This window comes from Rhinolophus sinicus, chromosome 14 (genome assembly GCF_057876585.1).
Source record: "Rhinolophus sinicus isolate RSI-liver-muscle chromosome 14, RSI-T2T, whole genome shotgun sequence".
NCBI classification, from domain to species: domain Eukaryota; kingdom Metazoa; phylum Chordata; class Mammalia; order Chiroptera; family Rhinolophidae; genus Rhinolophus; species Rhinolophus sinicus.
The window spans coordinates 12,762,557-12,778,273 of NC_142514.1; the positions used below are offsets into that span (position 1 = coordinate 12,762,557).

General features: G+C 54.5%; 1 protein-coding gene across 8 annotated transcripts in view; it reads right to left on the minus strand.

The window, feature by feature from the left end:
• Positions 1-3,617: 3,617 nt before the first annotated feature.
• UBR4 (ubiquitin protein ligase E3 component n-recognin 4) overlaps positions 3,618-15,717 on the minus strand; it is a 122,877-nt gene continuing 110,777 nt past the window's right edge. For all 8 annotated transcript variants that reach the window (XM_088790264.1, XM_088790260.1, XM_088790262.1 and 5 more), the window contains 7 exons: positions 15,204-15,346; positions 14,656-14,781; positions 13,371-13,565; positions 10,432-10,656; positions 7,238-7,328; positions 6,432-6,594; positions 3,618-4,002 (listed from right to left, as the gene is read on the minus strand). In XM_088790264.1, the coding sequence (XP_088646390.1) occupies positions 3,938-4,002; positions 6,432-6,594; positions 7,238-7,328; positions 10,432-10,656; positions 13,371-13,565; positions 14,656-14,781; positions 15,204-15,346 (1,008 nt within the window). In that variant the 3' untranslated portion in view covers positions 3,618-3,937. The remainder of the gene's footprint in view (positions 4,003-6,431; positions 6,595-7,237; positions 7,329-10,431; positions 10,657-13,370; positions 13,566-14,655; positions 14,782-15,203; positions 15,347-15,717) is intronic.

Genomic DNA, 15,717 nt, shown 5'->3' on the forward strand with positions numbered 1-15,717 from the left:
TCCCAGAGGGTTATGGCACAGCTGACCCTGACTATCCCCTGGAAGACCCTAGCACGCAGCCATCGTTCATTAACAAGTCTTTACTGAGTGCTCACCGTGGAGCAAGCACTGCTCTAGGCACTGGAGGTACAGCAGTAAACAAGTGAGAGTCAGAGCTTAGGGAGATAAGCCATCAACAAGTACATGACCGAGCAAGCCATGCTCAGCGTATTGAACAGAATAAGCAGGCAGAGGGGTTTGGGTGGACACCGCTCCCTTCAATGGGCGGTCAGGGACCATGTCTGAATGGACGGAGGGCATGAGCATGCAAACATCTGGGGGTAAAGGGACAGCAAGTGCGAAGTCTGAGGTACAAGGGACATCAGGGAGAGTGTGAAGCAGTGCGAGGGAGACGGGAGGAGACGAGGCCAAAGGCTGGGTGAGTCACCCAGTTGAATTATACGGGGTCTGGAGGCTGTGAGACGGAGTTTCGACCCCATTCTAAGGGAGAATGCATGAATTGGAAGAGTCTAAACAGGAGAGCCACAATCGGAATGGCACTTCTAGATTATTGCCATGGGTGTTTGGAAGGGAAGGGACTGTAGGGCCAGAGAGAAAGCAGGCTCCCGCGGGCTCTTCGGACCAGGGTGCAGAGTGGTGACAAGTGGCCAGAGCCGGGCTGTATTGTGAAACCAGAAAGCAGAGTGAATCTCCCTTTCTAGCTTGTCCCCAGGCCTGCAAAGGGCCCACCTGGCCACAGCAGTCATAACTGCCTGAAGTCCAAACACATACTAGCTGCACGTGAGCGTCTGCTGAATGACCCCCAGGACACCCATCACAACTGGACATGAGAACCTGTCACGGGCAGGTCAGAGCTGGAGGTGGCCTCACCTGACGGCCGATTGGAAAACAGCCCCTCTGCCCTGTAGCCCCACCTTTCGGCCCCGTCTTTCCTCATTTACTGTCTGTCACCCCTCCCAGGAATCGAAGCTCCACAGGGACAGACTGTGGACACACCGCTGTGCCCTCAGCATCTAGGATGGCACCTGGCGCCAAGCAGACACTGAAGACGTGAGTGCACGAGTGGGGGTGGGGGAGTGGAGACGTGTTGAATCCCACACACCCGTCAGCGCCTGGCGCCCAGCAGGCAAGTCACGTCCTCTGGGGCTGTTTCCTCATCTGTAAGGTGGGAACGCCATCACCTAACTAGTCATGTTAATGGGAGAATTAAATACAAAACACCTCACGCAGCCCGTGGTGTCTCAGCAAACATAACTGGAGGAATGAGGATGGAGAGGGGGGCCTTGTGAAGGAGCCCCCTAGCCTCCATTTCACCCCTCACAGTACTGAGCTCAGAAGGCTGAACACCAAATGAGGAACACCGGACGCTTTAGCAATGCTAGAAGCCCTAGCTTGACATCTGAACCAAGACTTTTGGGGCTTAAAATTTGCAGCCACCATTAGGCTTAATTCGGTCTGGAATCATCTGAATCCTGCACCTGGGGTTGCCTGTGGAGAAAGACAGGGACGGGAGAAGCAATCAGCCCAGAGCGGGCTTGGGACGGGAAGGGGGGACTGGGTTTTGCCCAGTGCCCTTCAGCCCGCAGCTGCCGGTTTGAGCCTGGGGCTCGGGAGGCGGAGCTCCCTGCCTAGACCAGGGCCCACTCCTGCCCAGGCTCTGTCTCAGGCACGGCCTGCGATCTGCTGCAGACCTGTGGGGCCGTGTCAGCAGTGTGTCTGGGGCTGCGGCCATCACTGGGAAGCCTCGGTGACACTGGGGAAAGCTGTGACCGTGCAAACAAGAGGCTTAATGCACTTGGGTTGGGGCCAAATTTCTCTGAGGCCTTTGCAAGAAATTAAAAGACGAAGGGCAGAGAAAAAAGTAAGTGAACACCTTGTCATGAGCTACAGTGACCCCAGCTTGGCAGGCAGCGGCTAAGCTCCCGAAGGTGCCATATCAACACTGGGTGCCCCGAGGTGTCGCTTCAAACACAGCTCAGCCTATGACAGTGTCATACAAGCCGACACCTGGTAAGCAGGTATAATCCTGTTTACACTGGCACTTTCCTCCGCTCTCCCAGAGAGGAAGCTGCCCCAGTTCATTCCCTGCCAGGATGTTACCTAACAGCGACTCTGCATACTAACTACCTACCTGCAGGGGTCTCGGGGAGACCACCAGAAGGTGGGAGACGATGCACACACGGGAGGGAAGGAAAGGGCTGGATTCAGTGTGCGGGGTCAGGGTCCCTAAGACCACGAGCTTCACCCTCCTCACTAGACACGTCTGGTCTCACCTGAGACATGCAGCTTCGGCAAAATCTTGTAGACTGAAAGTGAATTCATTAAAAAGAGCAGGTTTCCTTTCGACATGGCAGGCAAATAATCTCATGTAAACCCGACAAGCACCCTACCCTGTAGACATGCTGTTCTCATTGACAGGTGAGGAGGCTGCAGACACGAGAGGCAGTGGTGCTGGGGTTTGAGCAGAGCGGGCACCTGACAGGGCCTAGGCGATGCTGTGCCCTCTCCTCGAGCCAAGTCAGGCCCTCGGAATCCCCAGTGCCATCACTAACACCAATGTTCCCTCGCACACGTGAACACACACACTCGTCTGCCAGGCTGCCAGCTGGGCTCTTGCAACAAATTGCCTTTGCCTCTCTGGCTAAGCCCCAAGCATGACACTCATGCCTGCTTGTGGCTGCTCAGTCAGGGGCTCTGGGGAAGGGACACCCAAGTCCTGGCTGTGGAAGTCTTCTAAAGGGGCTGAGAGGCACTTCCTGTCCCAGATGGTCTAGCCTGGGCATTGAGCCACATACACTGGACATCGAGGTAGGGGAGGCTGTCACTCAGAGCAGTGGGCAGAGTGTCACAAACGGGCCCTGGCGAGCTTTCCTCCCCAAAAGACCCCCTGGACCAGCCTTGCCCTAAAATCTGGGGAGGCTCTTGGGCATCTTGCTGCTTCACTGGCGAGGGTCACTGCCCACAAACCTGGGGAAGGAGGTCTCAAGGCCCCAGGGACAGGAGCCACAGTGGTTGAGGACATGGGTTCAGAGGCACGAATCTGCAGCTCTGGCAGTTACTGGCCGGGCTGCTCATGGGCCCCTTCCTGCAGGGATGTCAGAAAAACTGGAAACAAATACACTGGGCCTGGCAGAGAAAAGGTGCTCGGTGAAGGGCAGCTACTCAGCATTCTGATTCTAAGTCTGCCCGAGGCCCGCTCCTAACAAGCAACCCTGAGGAGAAGTTGCCAAAGGATTTCCGAGTCAGCTGGCAGGCCAACATCCAGCGCCTTTGCTGTAGAAAGACCAGAGGCCTACTGCACCGAGCCTGCCGACAGCGGAGGACTGGAAAACCATTGGGCTGGCTCCACGTGTCTCCGGGTTCCAGCTCTTAAGGCCACAAAATTACGGGAGGCCAAGGAGTTTGTTTAGGAAAGATCACATTCATCAAATGCGGTGCCCCAACTTGCTGGCCGAAAACAGACAGGCTCCATTTGGTGCCGACAGGAGGCCCGACACAGCGATTCTGACACGTCAGTCTTCCTGTGCTGACACTGGAAAGGGCTGGGCAGGCAAGGAAAAAGCATTTGGCCAGGCCAGCGTCACTAGGATGGGTTTAAGCAGCAGTCAACACCTTCCTTTTCAATGTGTATTAAGTCATTCGTTTATTTCTCAAGATGTGCACACTCAAGTATTAAGTTGGCTGGGGCAACTCATGGCTCCTGGTGTGCACAGGTCCTTCGATGGCTTGGGCTACAGACAATTTCATAGCTAGTGCACCACACACACAGATAAAACGGGAGCCTAAAAAGCCCAAGCCACTCCACGAGAAGAGGAGGGAGGGGAGGAGGGAGGAGTGATGATGCAGCATCCTGTGGGGGAAATCAACGCACAGGAGGGAGAACACAGAGGGGGGAAGGCAAGGCAGTTTCACCGTCAGCCGCGGTTCTGTGGGATGGTCAGGGGACCGAGTTCAACAGGTCCCTCAGGAAGCTCTCGGGATCCGTGATTTCTGATAAAAGACCTGGAAAGCAGAAGCAGAGGTTGGTCAGGCGCAGGAATGCATGGCCCCCAGCCCCACTGAGTCACGGCTGCCGCGTCCAGGGAGAGAACACACTGTACTCCAACAAGTTCTGACAGCTGCTCCCTGGAGATGAGCAGTGACTGGGGGGAGAGTCACCGAGCAAACACTCTTGTTCTGCAGGAGTCCTGCTCCGGAACCAGGCGCTGCTGTTTGTTTGTAAGTGTTACAGTAACAGGCTGGCCTCACAGTCTTCCCAGGCAGAGGTTCTACACCCGGGGCCATGCACCATGGCAGGGGGTCTGCAGGTCCACTGAAACTGAGCGCAAAATGGGGGGATGGAGGGGGGTCTTCTGGAGGGAGAGTGTGCACAGCCCTCGGCACATCCTCAAAGGGACCTGGACTGAAGCAAGGGGCAGAGCAGTGCCCTCGAGGGCGGGAGCAGCAGACAAGGGCAGCAGGACACCGGGCTCTTCTGAGCTTTAACAGGGGGCCTTACACTAGCTGCCACCACTCAGGAGCTCCGATTCAACTACCAGGTGGGGACTGTGCCAAGTCCATGTCTCATCACTGTCACTGTAGGGACTAAATTAGGCCACGTACAGGAAAGTGCCCAGTGCACAGAGGCGCTCCATCAGCTTCAGGCCCCCTGTGGCCCCCTCCCCTCCCCCAATCAGGGCGCTCTCATTTAACAAATGTGGAATTATTAACCCCAAGGCCCAGCACCGTGCAAACTGAAGTCCTCTCCCAGCATCTGCGCTCATGGAGGGCAGAGGGGCACCAACCATCTCATGTTGATTTTGGAAGACGTTTTTGTCCTTGCATTCGAATAGGGTATGTCTGAAGTTCTGAAATTTTCTACCAGTCTAAACAAAGTAATCAAGTCACGCTCTGACAACCTGACCTCAGAGTGAAGGCCACGGACGCTCCCCATTGACGGGCTGTCGCTCTCCCGCTCCCAGCCGGGGCGCTGCCACCAGCTCCGGGGCTGATGCGAAGCCCCGACTGAAGCAAACGCCATTCTTTGCCCTGCCCACCTCTTTGCTCTCTTACTGTCTCACACTGACACATTCACCAGACCCTGGAGTGACAGGCATGGTGTGTGGCTGTAAGGACACAAACAGATAGGCTGCCTGCTGTCAGTCAGGGATCACTTCCTGGGAAGAAAGCAAGGAGAGTGGCCAAGGTAAAATGCCGATGCTGAAAAGAAGCACGTGCGAGCATCCAGTGAAGTTAAGGAAGAAACTGCGGGGTGCGGTGCTAATGCGGGCGCGCTGGGTACGGGGGAGGCACCGGGCCGACAAAAGACCTGTCCCAGTGCGGCCTGCCACTGAGGCCACCGCAAAGGATGGTCCCACTGGAAGCCCCAGGGCTTTCCTGGCGCTGAGCTGGGAAGAAAGAGGAATTCACACTGAGCAACACTCCAGACCTTGGAAGGATAAGCTCCCGGAGGACCAAGACAAACAGCACAATGTCAGTGGAGGCTTTCCTTTTCCCTGCTGCTTTCCATGCCACAACGTTCCCACAATGAACGTCGGGGGAAATAAGACAAGTTCACAAAAGAGTGAGGCAGGCATGGTTCCCCCTCTGCTTTGGCCCCGGGAGCCCGACCCTGGAAGGACGACAGTAACGGGGGCTGTACAACAACAGTGCCCACCACCCGAGAGGGCACTGAACTTTGAGTCCTGGGTGGATGTCCCCAGGCATCGGCCCACGTCACCTACCTCTGTGGGTCACCTGATGTTGGTTGTAAAATCCAAACAATTTTTAATGTGTTTGCAATTAAAGTGACAGATTTGTTGTATAAGGAATCTGTACATGGGTGAGATTTGTACTGTGGGCGTCATTTGTACCAGCTGCGGGATGGGGATGGCTCACATGACAACAGCTCAAGGTGTGGCGCTCTTCTGACAATCAGAGAGGCTCTCTGCTCTGTCCTGTTTACCATTTATTTTCAGAATCAGAATTGAAATCTCCCACATGTCCCCAGTGGCAGCTGGAAGACAGGCAAGCGTCCACGTTCCTTCTCTGAACTGTCATCAAAAGCCAAGAGTCAAAAAGGGGCTCTACCAACTTTCCAGCTATGCCCGGCTGGAAGATTATTGACTCTTCAAAGCCTCAGGTACCCTGTCTATAAAGTGGGGACACCCACAGGTCCCAACTCACACAGGGCGGCCTCGTGCGCTGGGAAAATGTGTAATGAGCAGTACAGTGCCTGGAATCTACGAAGAGCCCAATGCCTGTCGTGGCTGCAGCTCTTGTTACTAGCAGCTCACATTTACCTCTCTCTCACAGGTCGTCTGGTGGCCCACAGGCTACTTCTCACCTGTGTTACGAGTGCTTTGTGAAGGTAAAAGCTACGGCCAGCCCCACTAAGACTACCAGGGCCTTAGCTGCAGAAGACCTTCGAAAGGTAAAACCTTGACACTGACCAGCCACATCGAGGAACTCCGAGAAGGTCTCCACTGGCATGAACTCCTCCTGGAAGGTCTTCAGGGCTTTGTCGGCAGCTTCGCAGATGGGCATGTCGTTGTGGCGGATGTACTCTGCCAGGGAGCAGGACCAGCCTCCCTCTGTGTTGCTGGTCGGCACCTTCTACGAGAACCAACAGGAGACACGCCCGGGGAGGGTGGTTCAATGCCCCGAATCACACAGGCCACTCCAGTCCCGTGGAAAGGCGAGCCCTCCCACGTACATCCACGTTTTCCCTGGAGAATGTGTTTTTGCTTCCAGGAACATTTCCTTTCATTCCTCTTACAGCCCATTTATCACACAGTGTCACCTGACCCCACAAGCTACAACACGTGACCATGTTCTTTCCTCCCTACACGTTTCACGTCTGCATTTCCTAAAGGGAAGGGGATCGCCACGATGCCTTGACTGAAAGTAATCACCCGCAAGCCCTCTGATTCCTGCCAGGCAGAGGACTGTCCTGCTGTAAGCTGGGCTGGAGTAAGTCACTCACACAGGGCAATGGCGATTATGGAACAGAGGGGACAAGAGCGAACCAAGGGTGCCTCAGGAGGAAGGGTTTCCTGCAGAAGTGGGTGAGCAGCTGGCCCGAGGCCAGGTGACAGGGGTGAGCAGACACGTAGGGTCTGCACTGCTGTAACCCCCTGCCCTGGTAGGTGGGGCGGGGGGAGCAGCAGCCACCAGGGCCGAGGCAGGGTCAGAGGCAGCAGCACAGATGGGTTTACAGCCGTGCAGAAACCCGCCAAGCCTCCGATGGCATCCTCACCTTAAACATGTTGTAAATGAGATCGACGAGGGCCCAGAAGAGAAGGGAGGAGCGGTACACAGAGTACTCCTTCACCGTCTTGTCTGTCAGCCTGGAAAAGATCAAATGCCATGTCCATGCAGACCCGGGAAGGAGCCTCACAGGACAGAGCACAGCATTTGGGGACCAAGGGAGGAGTCACAGCAGTCAGTGCATCGCTCGTCTATCTTCTCGGAAAAACACAGCTGTGGGCAAGAACTTCGGACGCCCTGGGACCCAGTGGTTTATTTACTACAAAAAGGTTCCATGAAATAGTCATCTTTAACACTGACTCTCTTCCAAATCAGGGTAAACTGGAACAAAGGGAGACCCAGGTTGTGACATGGCCACCGAAAGGGACTGCCTTAGAGAGGCGAAGGACCCGCGCGTCCCCGTGGTCAGCCCCAACATGAGCTGGTGGGCTGGATGGGATCTAACAAATGAAGTAGGAAACAAGGCTACCCAGTCTCACATTCCCACAGGGAGAATTTGTACAGTCAGCAGACCAAAACCCGCCAACATACAGCCATTTGTCAGCCACGTGCTGTGCTGAAAAACAGCAACCTCTGGAAAAGTGGCGCTGAGCAATGGTGACACCCAGGATGGGGGACGCAACCGCCCGACACCTCCCAAAGCCGGGAAAATCCCCGAGCTGCTCACCACGCCCTGTGGTTCCTACCAGTATCGCCTGTACTTAATCCCATGATGCAGCGGAGGATTAGAGACCAGCCAGTCCCTTGGAAAACTGGGGACTGTCAGCGACACGTCCACTGCCCCCTTGGCAGACACTCCTGGTGTGAGAAATGGTTACAGCGGGGGGAACCACTGTGAAATACAGAAAGACCAGGCTCCCCTCTGTAGAGGGGGTGACATATTGGGGCTAGAATTCAGTTTCTACCACCCGAGTCTGCAAGAGGTATCTTTGCAAACTGCCTTCACATCTGGAGGAAGTAAAGGCAAGATGAACCCTCGCCGTGGAGATTCTACACCTCGGAACATACTGGAACAGAGCCCATAACTGAAGGGACTAGAATTTAGTGTGTGTGTGTAAGAATCATAAAAGCCAGCATAGATGTTACTTTATTATATTATAGAAGCTAAAACTATACTCTATGGGCCTCAAGAGAAGGGACTAAGGAGCTTAGACGGGCCATTGACACCTACATGCAGTCAACGTAAATTCCTCAACAAAAGTAAAATAATGATAAAACGAGAGCATTCCATCTGCTGACATATGCTCCTGTATGCACTGCCCTCCACAGCTCCCATGCTCTCCTGCCTGCCACGCTGAGCGTGTCGCAGCCCAAAGTGAAATGACTGCGAGGTGGATCTGGGGACAAAGGGCCATTTCCCAGTAAACAGGTAACAGACCAGGCTGACGGGAGCACAAGGAAGCCCCAGGCTTACCCACTTGCCTGGCAGAGGACCCTTCTTCCGTGAGTGTGAAACAAAGGTGAGTTCACCTTCCCCGTAACGTGCAGGACTCAGGACGGAGCCTGCACCAGGGACACTGCCCCAGCCAGCACATGCCACCCTCTCAATGTCCTTCCAGCCAACGGCTCTCCACAGAGGGTATCTCAATACCATGCTACTGCCCAGCACCCCTCCAGTCTGTTTCAGGGGCGCCCGCCCTGCTCAAGCCCCCGCATCACACCAAGTCTGGTCCTTCTCTGTGGTTGTTTTGCCTTGGTAGCAGGAATTTTGAACGACCCTGCCCAACTCAATTATTTAAGGCTAATTAGTAAAGGTGACTAAACTGCTACAGAGAAAATGGTAACTCATGAGTGTAGCTCACACTGGATTTCCTAATTAAGCTGTGACCAAATCGGCTTTTCCTTAACTGCCTGGGATGGTAACGAAGTCGTCTCCTAATTGAAAGCAAAACAGCTCCTGTGGGCTCAGATTTCACACCTGCCACTGACAGCCTGTGCCCAGTAAACAGCCACTTCCCGGGCTGTGGAAGCAGGCCAGCCTGGCTTATCAACAACATGGCATCAAACTTAGCTCAGGACTCTAGTAGCTCGTTCACTATTAATGCTTCGGACTCTTGGGACCATTGGAAAGCTATATGCTTGGAATGAGGGCAGGGGTTAGATAGGAATCTAACAAGACTTGCCCCTCCTACTCTACACCAAGAAGCTGATACCGGCCCAAGTCAACAGTCCAGCTCCAGCCTGGTCTCCCTAGGGGCGTGAGGTGCCTGCCACCAGCAAGGCTACATAAATCCGAGCTGATGGGGGTACAGATACCAGGTGTGCCTGATTCAGGCACACCTCTTTCCACCTGGCCAGTCATTATCAGGGGCCCAAAAGCTTCTCCTCAGCAACCTGCTGGCCCACAAATGTGGAGATGTTTCCTCACGTCCTAGGGAAAGCAGACTCCCAAGGACAGCCCTTCCAGAAGTAAAGCAGATTTCCCTCGTGGCAGAAGTGTGCTGACAAGCCCATCCTCTGCTGTGGAACCCAGGGCAGCACAAACTGCACAGACGGGGCCACCACGAGCCAAGAGTGGTGCCCAAGGGTGCACTGAGATTGGCTGGCAATCGTGTGGCATCTCAAAGGGCTTCTTCTTCTTGTTGGCACATGTTTCTCTCAAGGCACAAATCATAGACAAGGTCCAAGAATGACCACCTGCTTCTTTGGGAGGTGTTCACATGAATAGAGAGGAAGAACGGCTCGTGGAACGTGCCACAGACGGGATAGGCATGTGATCCGGGAGGGAGATGACGAGCTCTTAATGATCAGAACAGAAAACCCCCAACCACAGTGCACGGAGGCTTTTGTCATTTATGCCCAAACCAAACCAGCACACTGGGAAACCTGTCATGTCTTAGCCCCTGCTGGCCCGAACGCCCCTTCTCGTCAGCAGTCTCCTGCTGTGCCTGGCTGGCTCCGTCTCCTAACTTCTCCTCAGAGGTAAGCCTGGCTCTGCCTTCTCAGTGGCTGGGCAGCAGACCCAGAGGTGGCCACGCACCTGCCCGCTTCAGGCCCAGACGCGTCGTGTGGCAGACTGACGAGGCTCAGGACCAGTGACCAAGTCAAACAGCACGCTGTCCCTGAGCACACGCACTCTGCTAGGGCGTGTTCACATACACACCGAGAACACCCAGTCCTGGCACCAGACAGACGGCAGGAGACGGCTTCCTGAAGTGGGTACTTCCTGAAGTAGATACTGACCTGGTGGCTCCGCCTGGAGCCACTGCCCGGGCCTGAGATGTCACCAGCAGCCTCCGCAGGATTTCCACACGCATGGCTCTCCACTTCTCGGGGGGCAGGATGTGGAGGGCCAGGACTGTGAAATAGTGGGGCCCGTCCACTTCAAAGGCACTCTCCACCCACTTCTCCTTGGGCTGCTCCAAAAAGCCCTGGAGGTTCTTCTCCTCTCGGGAGGTTGCTCGGGTTCTAGAACAAAAGGGGCATGATGAGACCAGGGTAGAAGCTGGGGACCAGCCGTAAGACGGGAGGAGGGTTTACCCAATTGCTCGTCTCCCCTTAAGTGCCTTGAACACCTGGCTCACGAACGCCTCCCGTCCATGCTCGACTACCCCGCCCGCCTCCCCTCCATGTGCTCCTGCTTCCCTCCTGAGCCCTTCTTGGTGGCAGCTTCCTTGGCCCCTCCCCACCTCCCAGCTCAGCTCCGACACAATTCCAAACAACTACTGGGCCCTGAGCGCCCTGCACGTGTGGGCACCCTCAGAGTCCTCACAACTCGGGAAGGTGACGCCACCACCTGTGGACCGCAGTACCTGAGGCCCAGAGAAGTGAAGTGGTTTGCCCAAAGTCACCTCGCCAGTAAGTGATGGAGTCGGTGTGAATCCAGAACCTCTGACTCAAGCCCACAGCCCGCATTCCCCCTCCCTCTACGCAGTCGTATCATAGCTAAGCTGTCACACTCCATTCGCATCTGGTTCGGTTCCTTTCCTTGGCTCAGTTTTGTCTGTTTTCCTATGTATCCATGTCTTCTGTCCTTCATTAGAACAGCTTCTCCCAGGCAAGCACTGCTTCCTGTTTTCACTCTTGCCTAAACTATAATAATGGCGATCATAGACTTGAATCCAGGCACTGTTCTGAGAGCTAGTGCCATGTGATTAGCCCCTCTAATCCTCACAGTAACACTGAGACAGGTACCAGCGCCACCTCCCTCTTACAGAACAGGAAACTACAGAACAGAGAAAGATTTTGCCCATGAAAGTCACACACTGCAGAGGAAAGAACTGGGCTTTGACCCCAGGCCGCCTGGCTCCACAGCCCCCCAGCATTAACTGTCTTCCCTCCACGACGAAGCCTGACGATTGGTCAGTGAGTTGGCACCGAGTCCCTCCTAAGCAGATGTTTTTGGCCACACGCTCTCCTTATAACCTGGATGGCGCACTCAGGCCAAGCATGCCTGTGCCCCATCCTGCTTCTATGGGGAAATAAACACACACAGCACTAGTAGCCACAAGAATCAAAGTTACCAGGTCTGCAGATGGCTCTGCCAGACACTGGACTGTGCGACAATAGGAGGGTCAGTGCAAGGACACCCTGCTTCCTTCTGCTCCCTGAAGAACGGCATCAAAGGAACAGAAGAACACACTCGACTTGATTTTCCAGAGCTGGGAATCAGAGGCCATTCACCATCGCAGGGCCTACTCAACACTGCTGGGGTCACGGTGTGACCCACCTGCCCTCGCACACAACAGGCCCCCAAAGGCACCCCGCCCAGCCCTCTGTGACCGAGCTCACACCAGTGTGAAACGCCCAGCTAGGGGAGCAGTCGGTGGATGGGAAACAGTGCCCCTCGGTGCAGCTTCCAGGTCAGCCTCTAACTGACCAAGGCAACCAGGAGGCTGCCAACTAGGAAACTGGAGCAGGACTTAAAACATGCCTGGCAGCACCTGAGAAACAGTGACACCTGAAATCCCCAGCTCTGTTTTGCTGGGCAAATCATGCTGCCTGTGTGGGGCTGCTTTCCTCCCTGGAGAATGGAGCAGTCCACTCTACCTCCCAGCCGCTGAGCAGAGACATGTCTCTGCAAAGCCAAGGGCTCGGCCGCACAATGAGTGCTGCTCAGGCCTGACGCAGTTTGGAGACTGGGATCCAAACAGTTTGTGCTGTCAGCAATGCAGTGTTTCTTCTGACAGTCTAAACAGTTTAGCACCTGATGTAATGCACTGATGGAGACCCGCCCATGCATCGTTTTAACAAGAAAGCCTGCAGTCATCAGGAAATGAGAGGGAAGCTGAAGACAACACCATCGAAGACAGAAGACCAGAAACAACTAGAGACAGGTTGTCCTGTTGCCTAAACTGAACTGCAGCTGCCTTGGGTGGACTGTACATAGCCTGTCAATTCTCTGCCCAACAGATTTGTAAGCCTCTTGCTAGAAGATGGGGCCTAAAAATATGAAATCATTTAAATCAAATCTAAGAGTTCAAGTATATTAAATCTCTTAATTTGCTCTTAAAATCTGGGCTGGAGTGAAAGAAGATTCTTCTCTACCACCCCTAGGTACTTCCTTAAAATTACACTTTTAGATATCAACCTAACTATTCCATAGCGTACATACAGATAAAAATACAAATCTATTTTTTTCCTGGCTGCCTTCCTTTTCAGTTGCTTTCCCAGATAATCTCCAACACTCTCTTTCCCTTCACATTCGCCAGAAGCATTACTCACTGGAGAGAAAACAAGGAGAGCAAGTCGTTTCCATTTATGAAATGGGCCCCTGGCTCTGCCATACCTGCTAGATGTGAAACCCTGACCTGTAACACCTTGTGTGGCCCTGACAGTGGCGGCATGTGGCTGTGACCCACAGCCCCCCTCTGTGCAGGAGAAGACATTCCTGCAAGCCGCAGCAGAGGCTCCAGGAGTAGAAGCTGCCATGGTCTGGCTTCTCCCAGTTCCTGCTCCCCTCTGGGCTGAAGGTCAGTCCAAGGATGCAGCCCTCGGCTGCCCATGATGGGAGATGGGAGAGTTTGGGAAAGGAAGTCAGCTAAAAGCCCCAGGAGAACATTGCTACTTCCGGAAAGGCTGCCTTAGGTCAGACATTTGCTCTGGAACTAAATAGGATGGAAACAGAAAAGGGGAGATCATGCTGTGTCGGCCGGACACGGCCCGGGCCGCACGGTACTGACGTGTTCAGGACATAAAGCACAGTGTGAATGATGTAGGGGATCAGGTGGATGTTGCTCTCGCGGCCGCCCCCGCCGGTGTCCGCGCTGAACGACTGCTCCATGGCGAAGCGCAGGAAGAGCAGCTTGATGTCGTGGATGTTGAGCTGGTACGTGGGCTCCCGCTGGCCCGTACACTCCTGGAGGTAAGTGTTGTGCCTGCGGAGAAGCAGAGCAAACGCTGAAAGGCAAGCAGTTTCCCTGGTGACAACCCAGGTGGGAAGGCAGAGCCTCCCTCGGCCCCCCGACGGCTGCCAAGTTACACAAATGGACAGAGGAGTGAAAGGCAGAGTGGAGGACAAGGGCTGGGCCTGGAGGGAGACGCGAGCAGAGGACGTCGTCATTCCTGCTGGGACTGAATGTGGCGCTCTCCGGGCTTTGAGGAGAACCCACCAGTTTGGGGGCCCCATTTCTGGATGGACCAAAGTCATAGGACATATCACAGCCACGTCTAGAAGCACAGTTTGGAAGAAGAAAGGTAGAACTGATCCATTCTGACTGACAAGGAGATCTATTCCTAAGAATCGAATCATCTCCTCAACCTCCAAATAAAAGTTTTTCCATGTCAATTTACGTTACCACCTATTATGCTTCTTATTAATTGTGTAACCTCAAGTAAGTTACTCAATCTCTGTGCCTCGATGTTTTCATCTGTGGAGTATGTAGAATAACAACACGTGGTAATAAGCATTTCAATATGTTGCCTGTTATACTTTCATTACCACTTCCAGGTACCCGTTTTATGGTAAGTATCTTCTCATCCCTGAGCTTTAAAATAGGACTGGGGGCGGGGCACCAGTCCACCAGGCATCATTAAGAGGCGAGGACCTCGCAGACGCTTCAGCTACTCTACTCTGGCTTTTAGGACGAGGGAAGCCTTGAGAGGGGCCCGATAGCCCCCATGCACTAAGATATTACTTTTTATTATTTAAACCTCAAATGTGTATGCTGTAGAGGTGAACTCTGGGAAATTTTGGCCTCGAGGACCAAGTCCCATGTCTTATGTCCTTAGATCAACAAAGGAGGAGAGAAATAACTAGAAATTCTGCATGGTACACCAGCCACTGAGGGTGCAGGTTTCTCTAGCAGAGTTCCTCTCTGTTCCTAACAGTCCCTAACAGCAAGCAGAGACATGGGTTCCCAATGAAGGTGGTAAGAAATGGTGTCACCATGGGCTGGGCTGCGAGCTGATGTCCCCCAGCTCCTGGGAATCCCCTTTTACCTACTGTGCAAAATACTGCACACTCACCTGGCCAAGCAAGTGGCAAAAGCGGACTCAGGAACATGGGGCCCCCAGACCGGAAGGAGCCCATTGCACTTAGTGTTGGCGTTCTGAAGGGCGGCACTTTCCCACTCTTCCCGGCCTCGAGCCAACCTAGATTGGGAGGAGAGCAGGGACAAATGACTGCTGCAGTTAATCTGGCAACCAGGCACCCGGGCGAGTGTGGGTGAAGAAGGATTTGCTAACACTAAGGAAATCAGCTGGCCCGTGCCCCCGACCCCACACAGGGCATTAGCCACCTGTACCCCGACATGGTAAACGCCAGCTCCCCGGCTTCAGGTAAGTAGGGTTGCTTTTCCCAGTCTTGGGCCAAAAGCCAAGTGTAACATGACAAGAGAGGCTGTGGGGTGCATATGGGTTAAGGTAGAACAGTCCACTCCCCGGAGACTGGGGGGCAGCATTAACACTTCAGGGTCGGCGCCCCCCCGTCCCCCCCTCAGGCCTGGGGCAGGCTGCCTTCTCCTCGCGGGAACACAGGCCTAGAGCGGCAGCACCGGGGAGGGAGCAGGGCCCACCTGACGGCGGCCAGGTGGCAGTCGTAATGCACGATGTTGAAGTGGGACACGCTGCTGTAGCCCTGCTGTTTCCGGGGCTTGTTCTCCATCTCCTCCAGGGCCACCCGCTTGGTAAAGGTATAAATGCCCAGGACCTTCGTGGGCTGCAAAGACAACAGAAAGAGGAGCAGTGAGGCCCAACTCCAAGGCAGGCTGCGGAAGGAGGTGAGGCACAGCAGGGGAGACCCACCCGAGTGTCTCCCCGCCTAGGAGAAGACAGCCCAGAAGAAGGGGTGATGGTCGGCACCCCAGTCTCTGGGTTAAGCACTCGGCTGGGCACAGCCCTAGTGGATGAGGACAGAGGAGGAACCAAAACAAACAGATGCTGTGCTTGCACAGGCAGAAAGGTGAGCCTAAACCGCCTCTTCTGCTTGCTTCCTTGACCTGAAAACGAAGACTCAAGTGCCTTCTGAAGGCACTGGCTTTCCAAAACTTATCAGGCAGCTCCAAAGGGCCTGTGTTACAGCAGAACTTA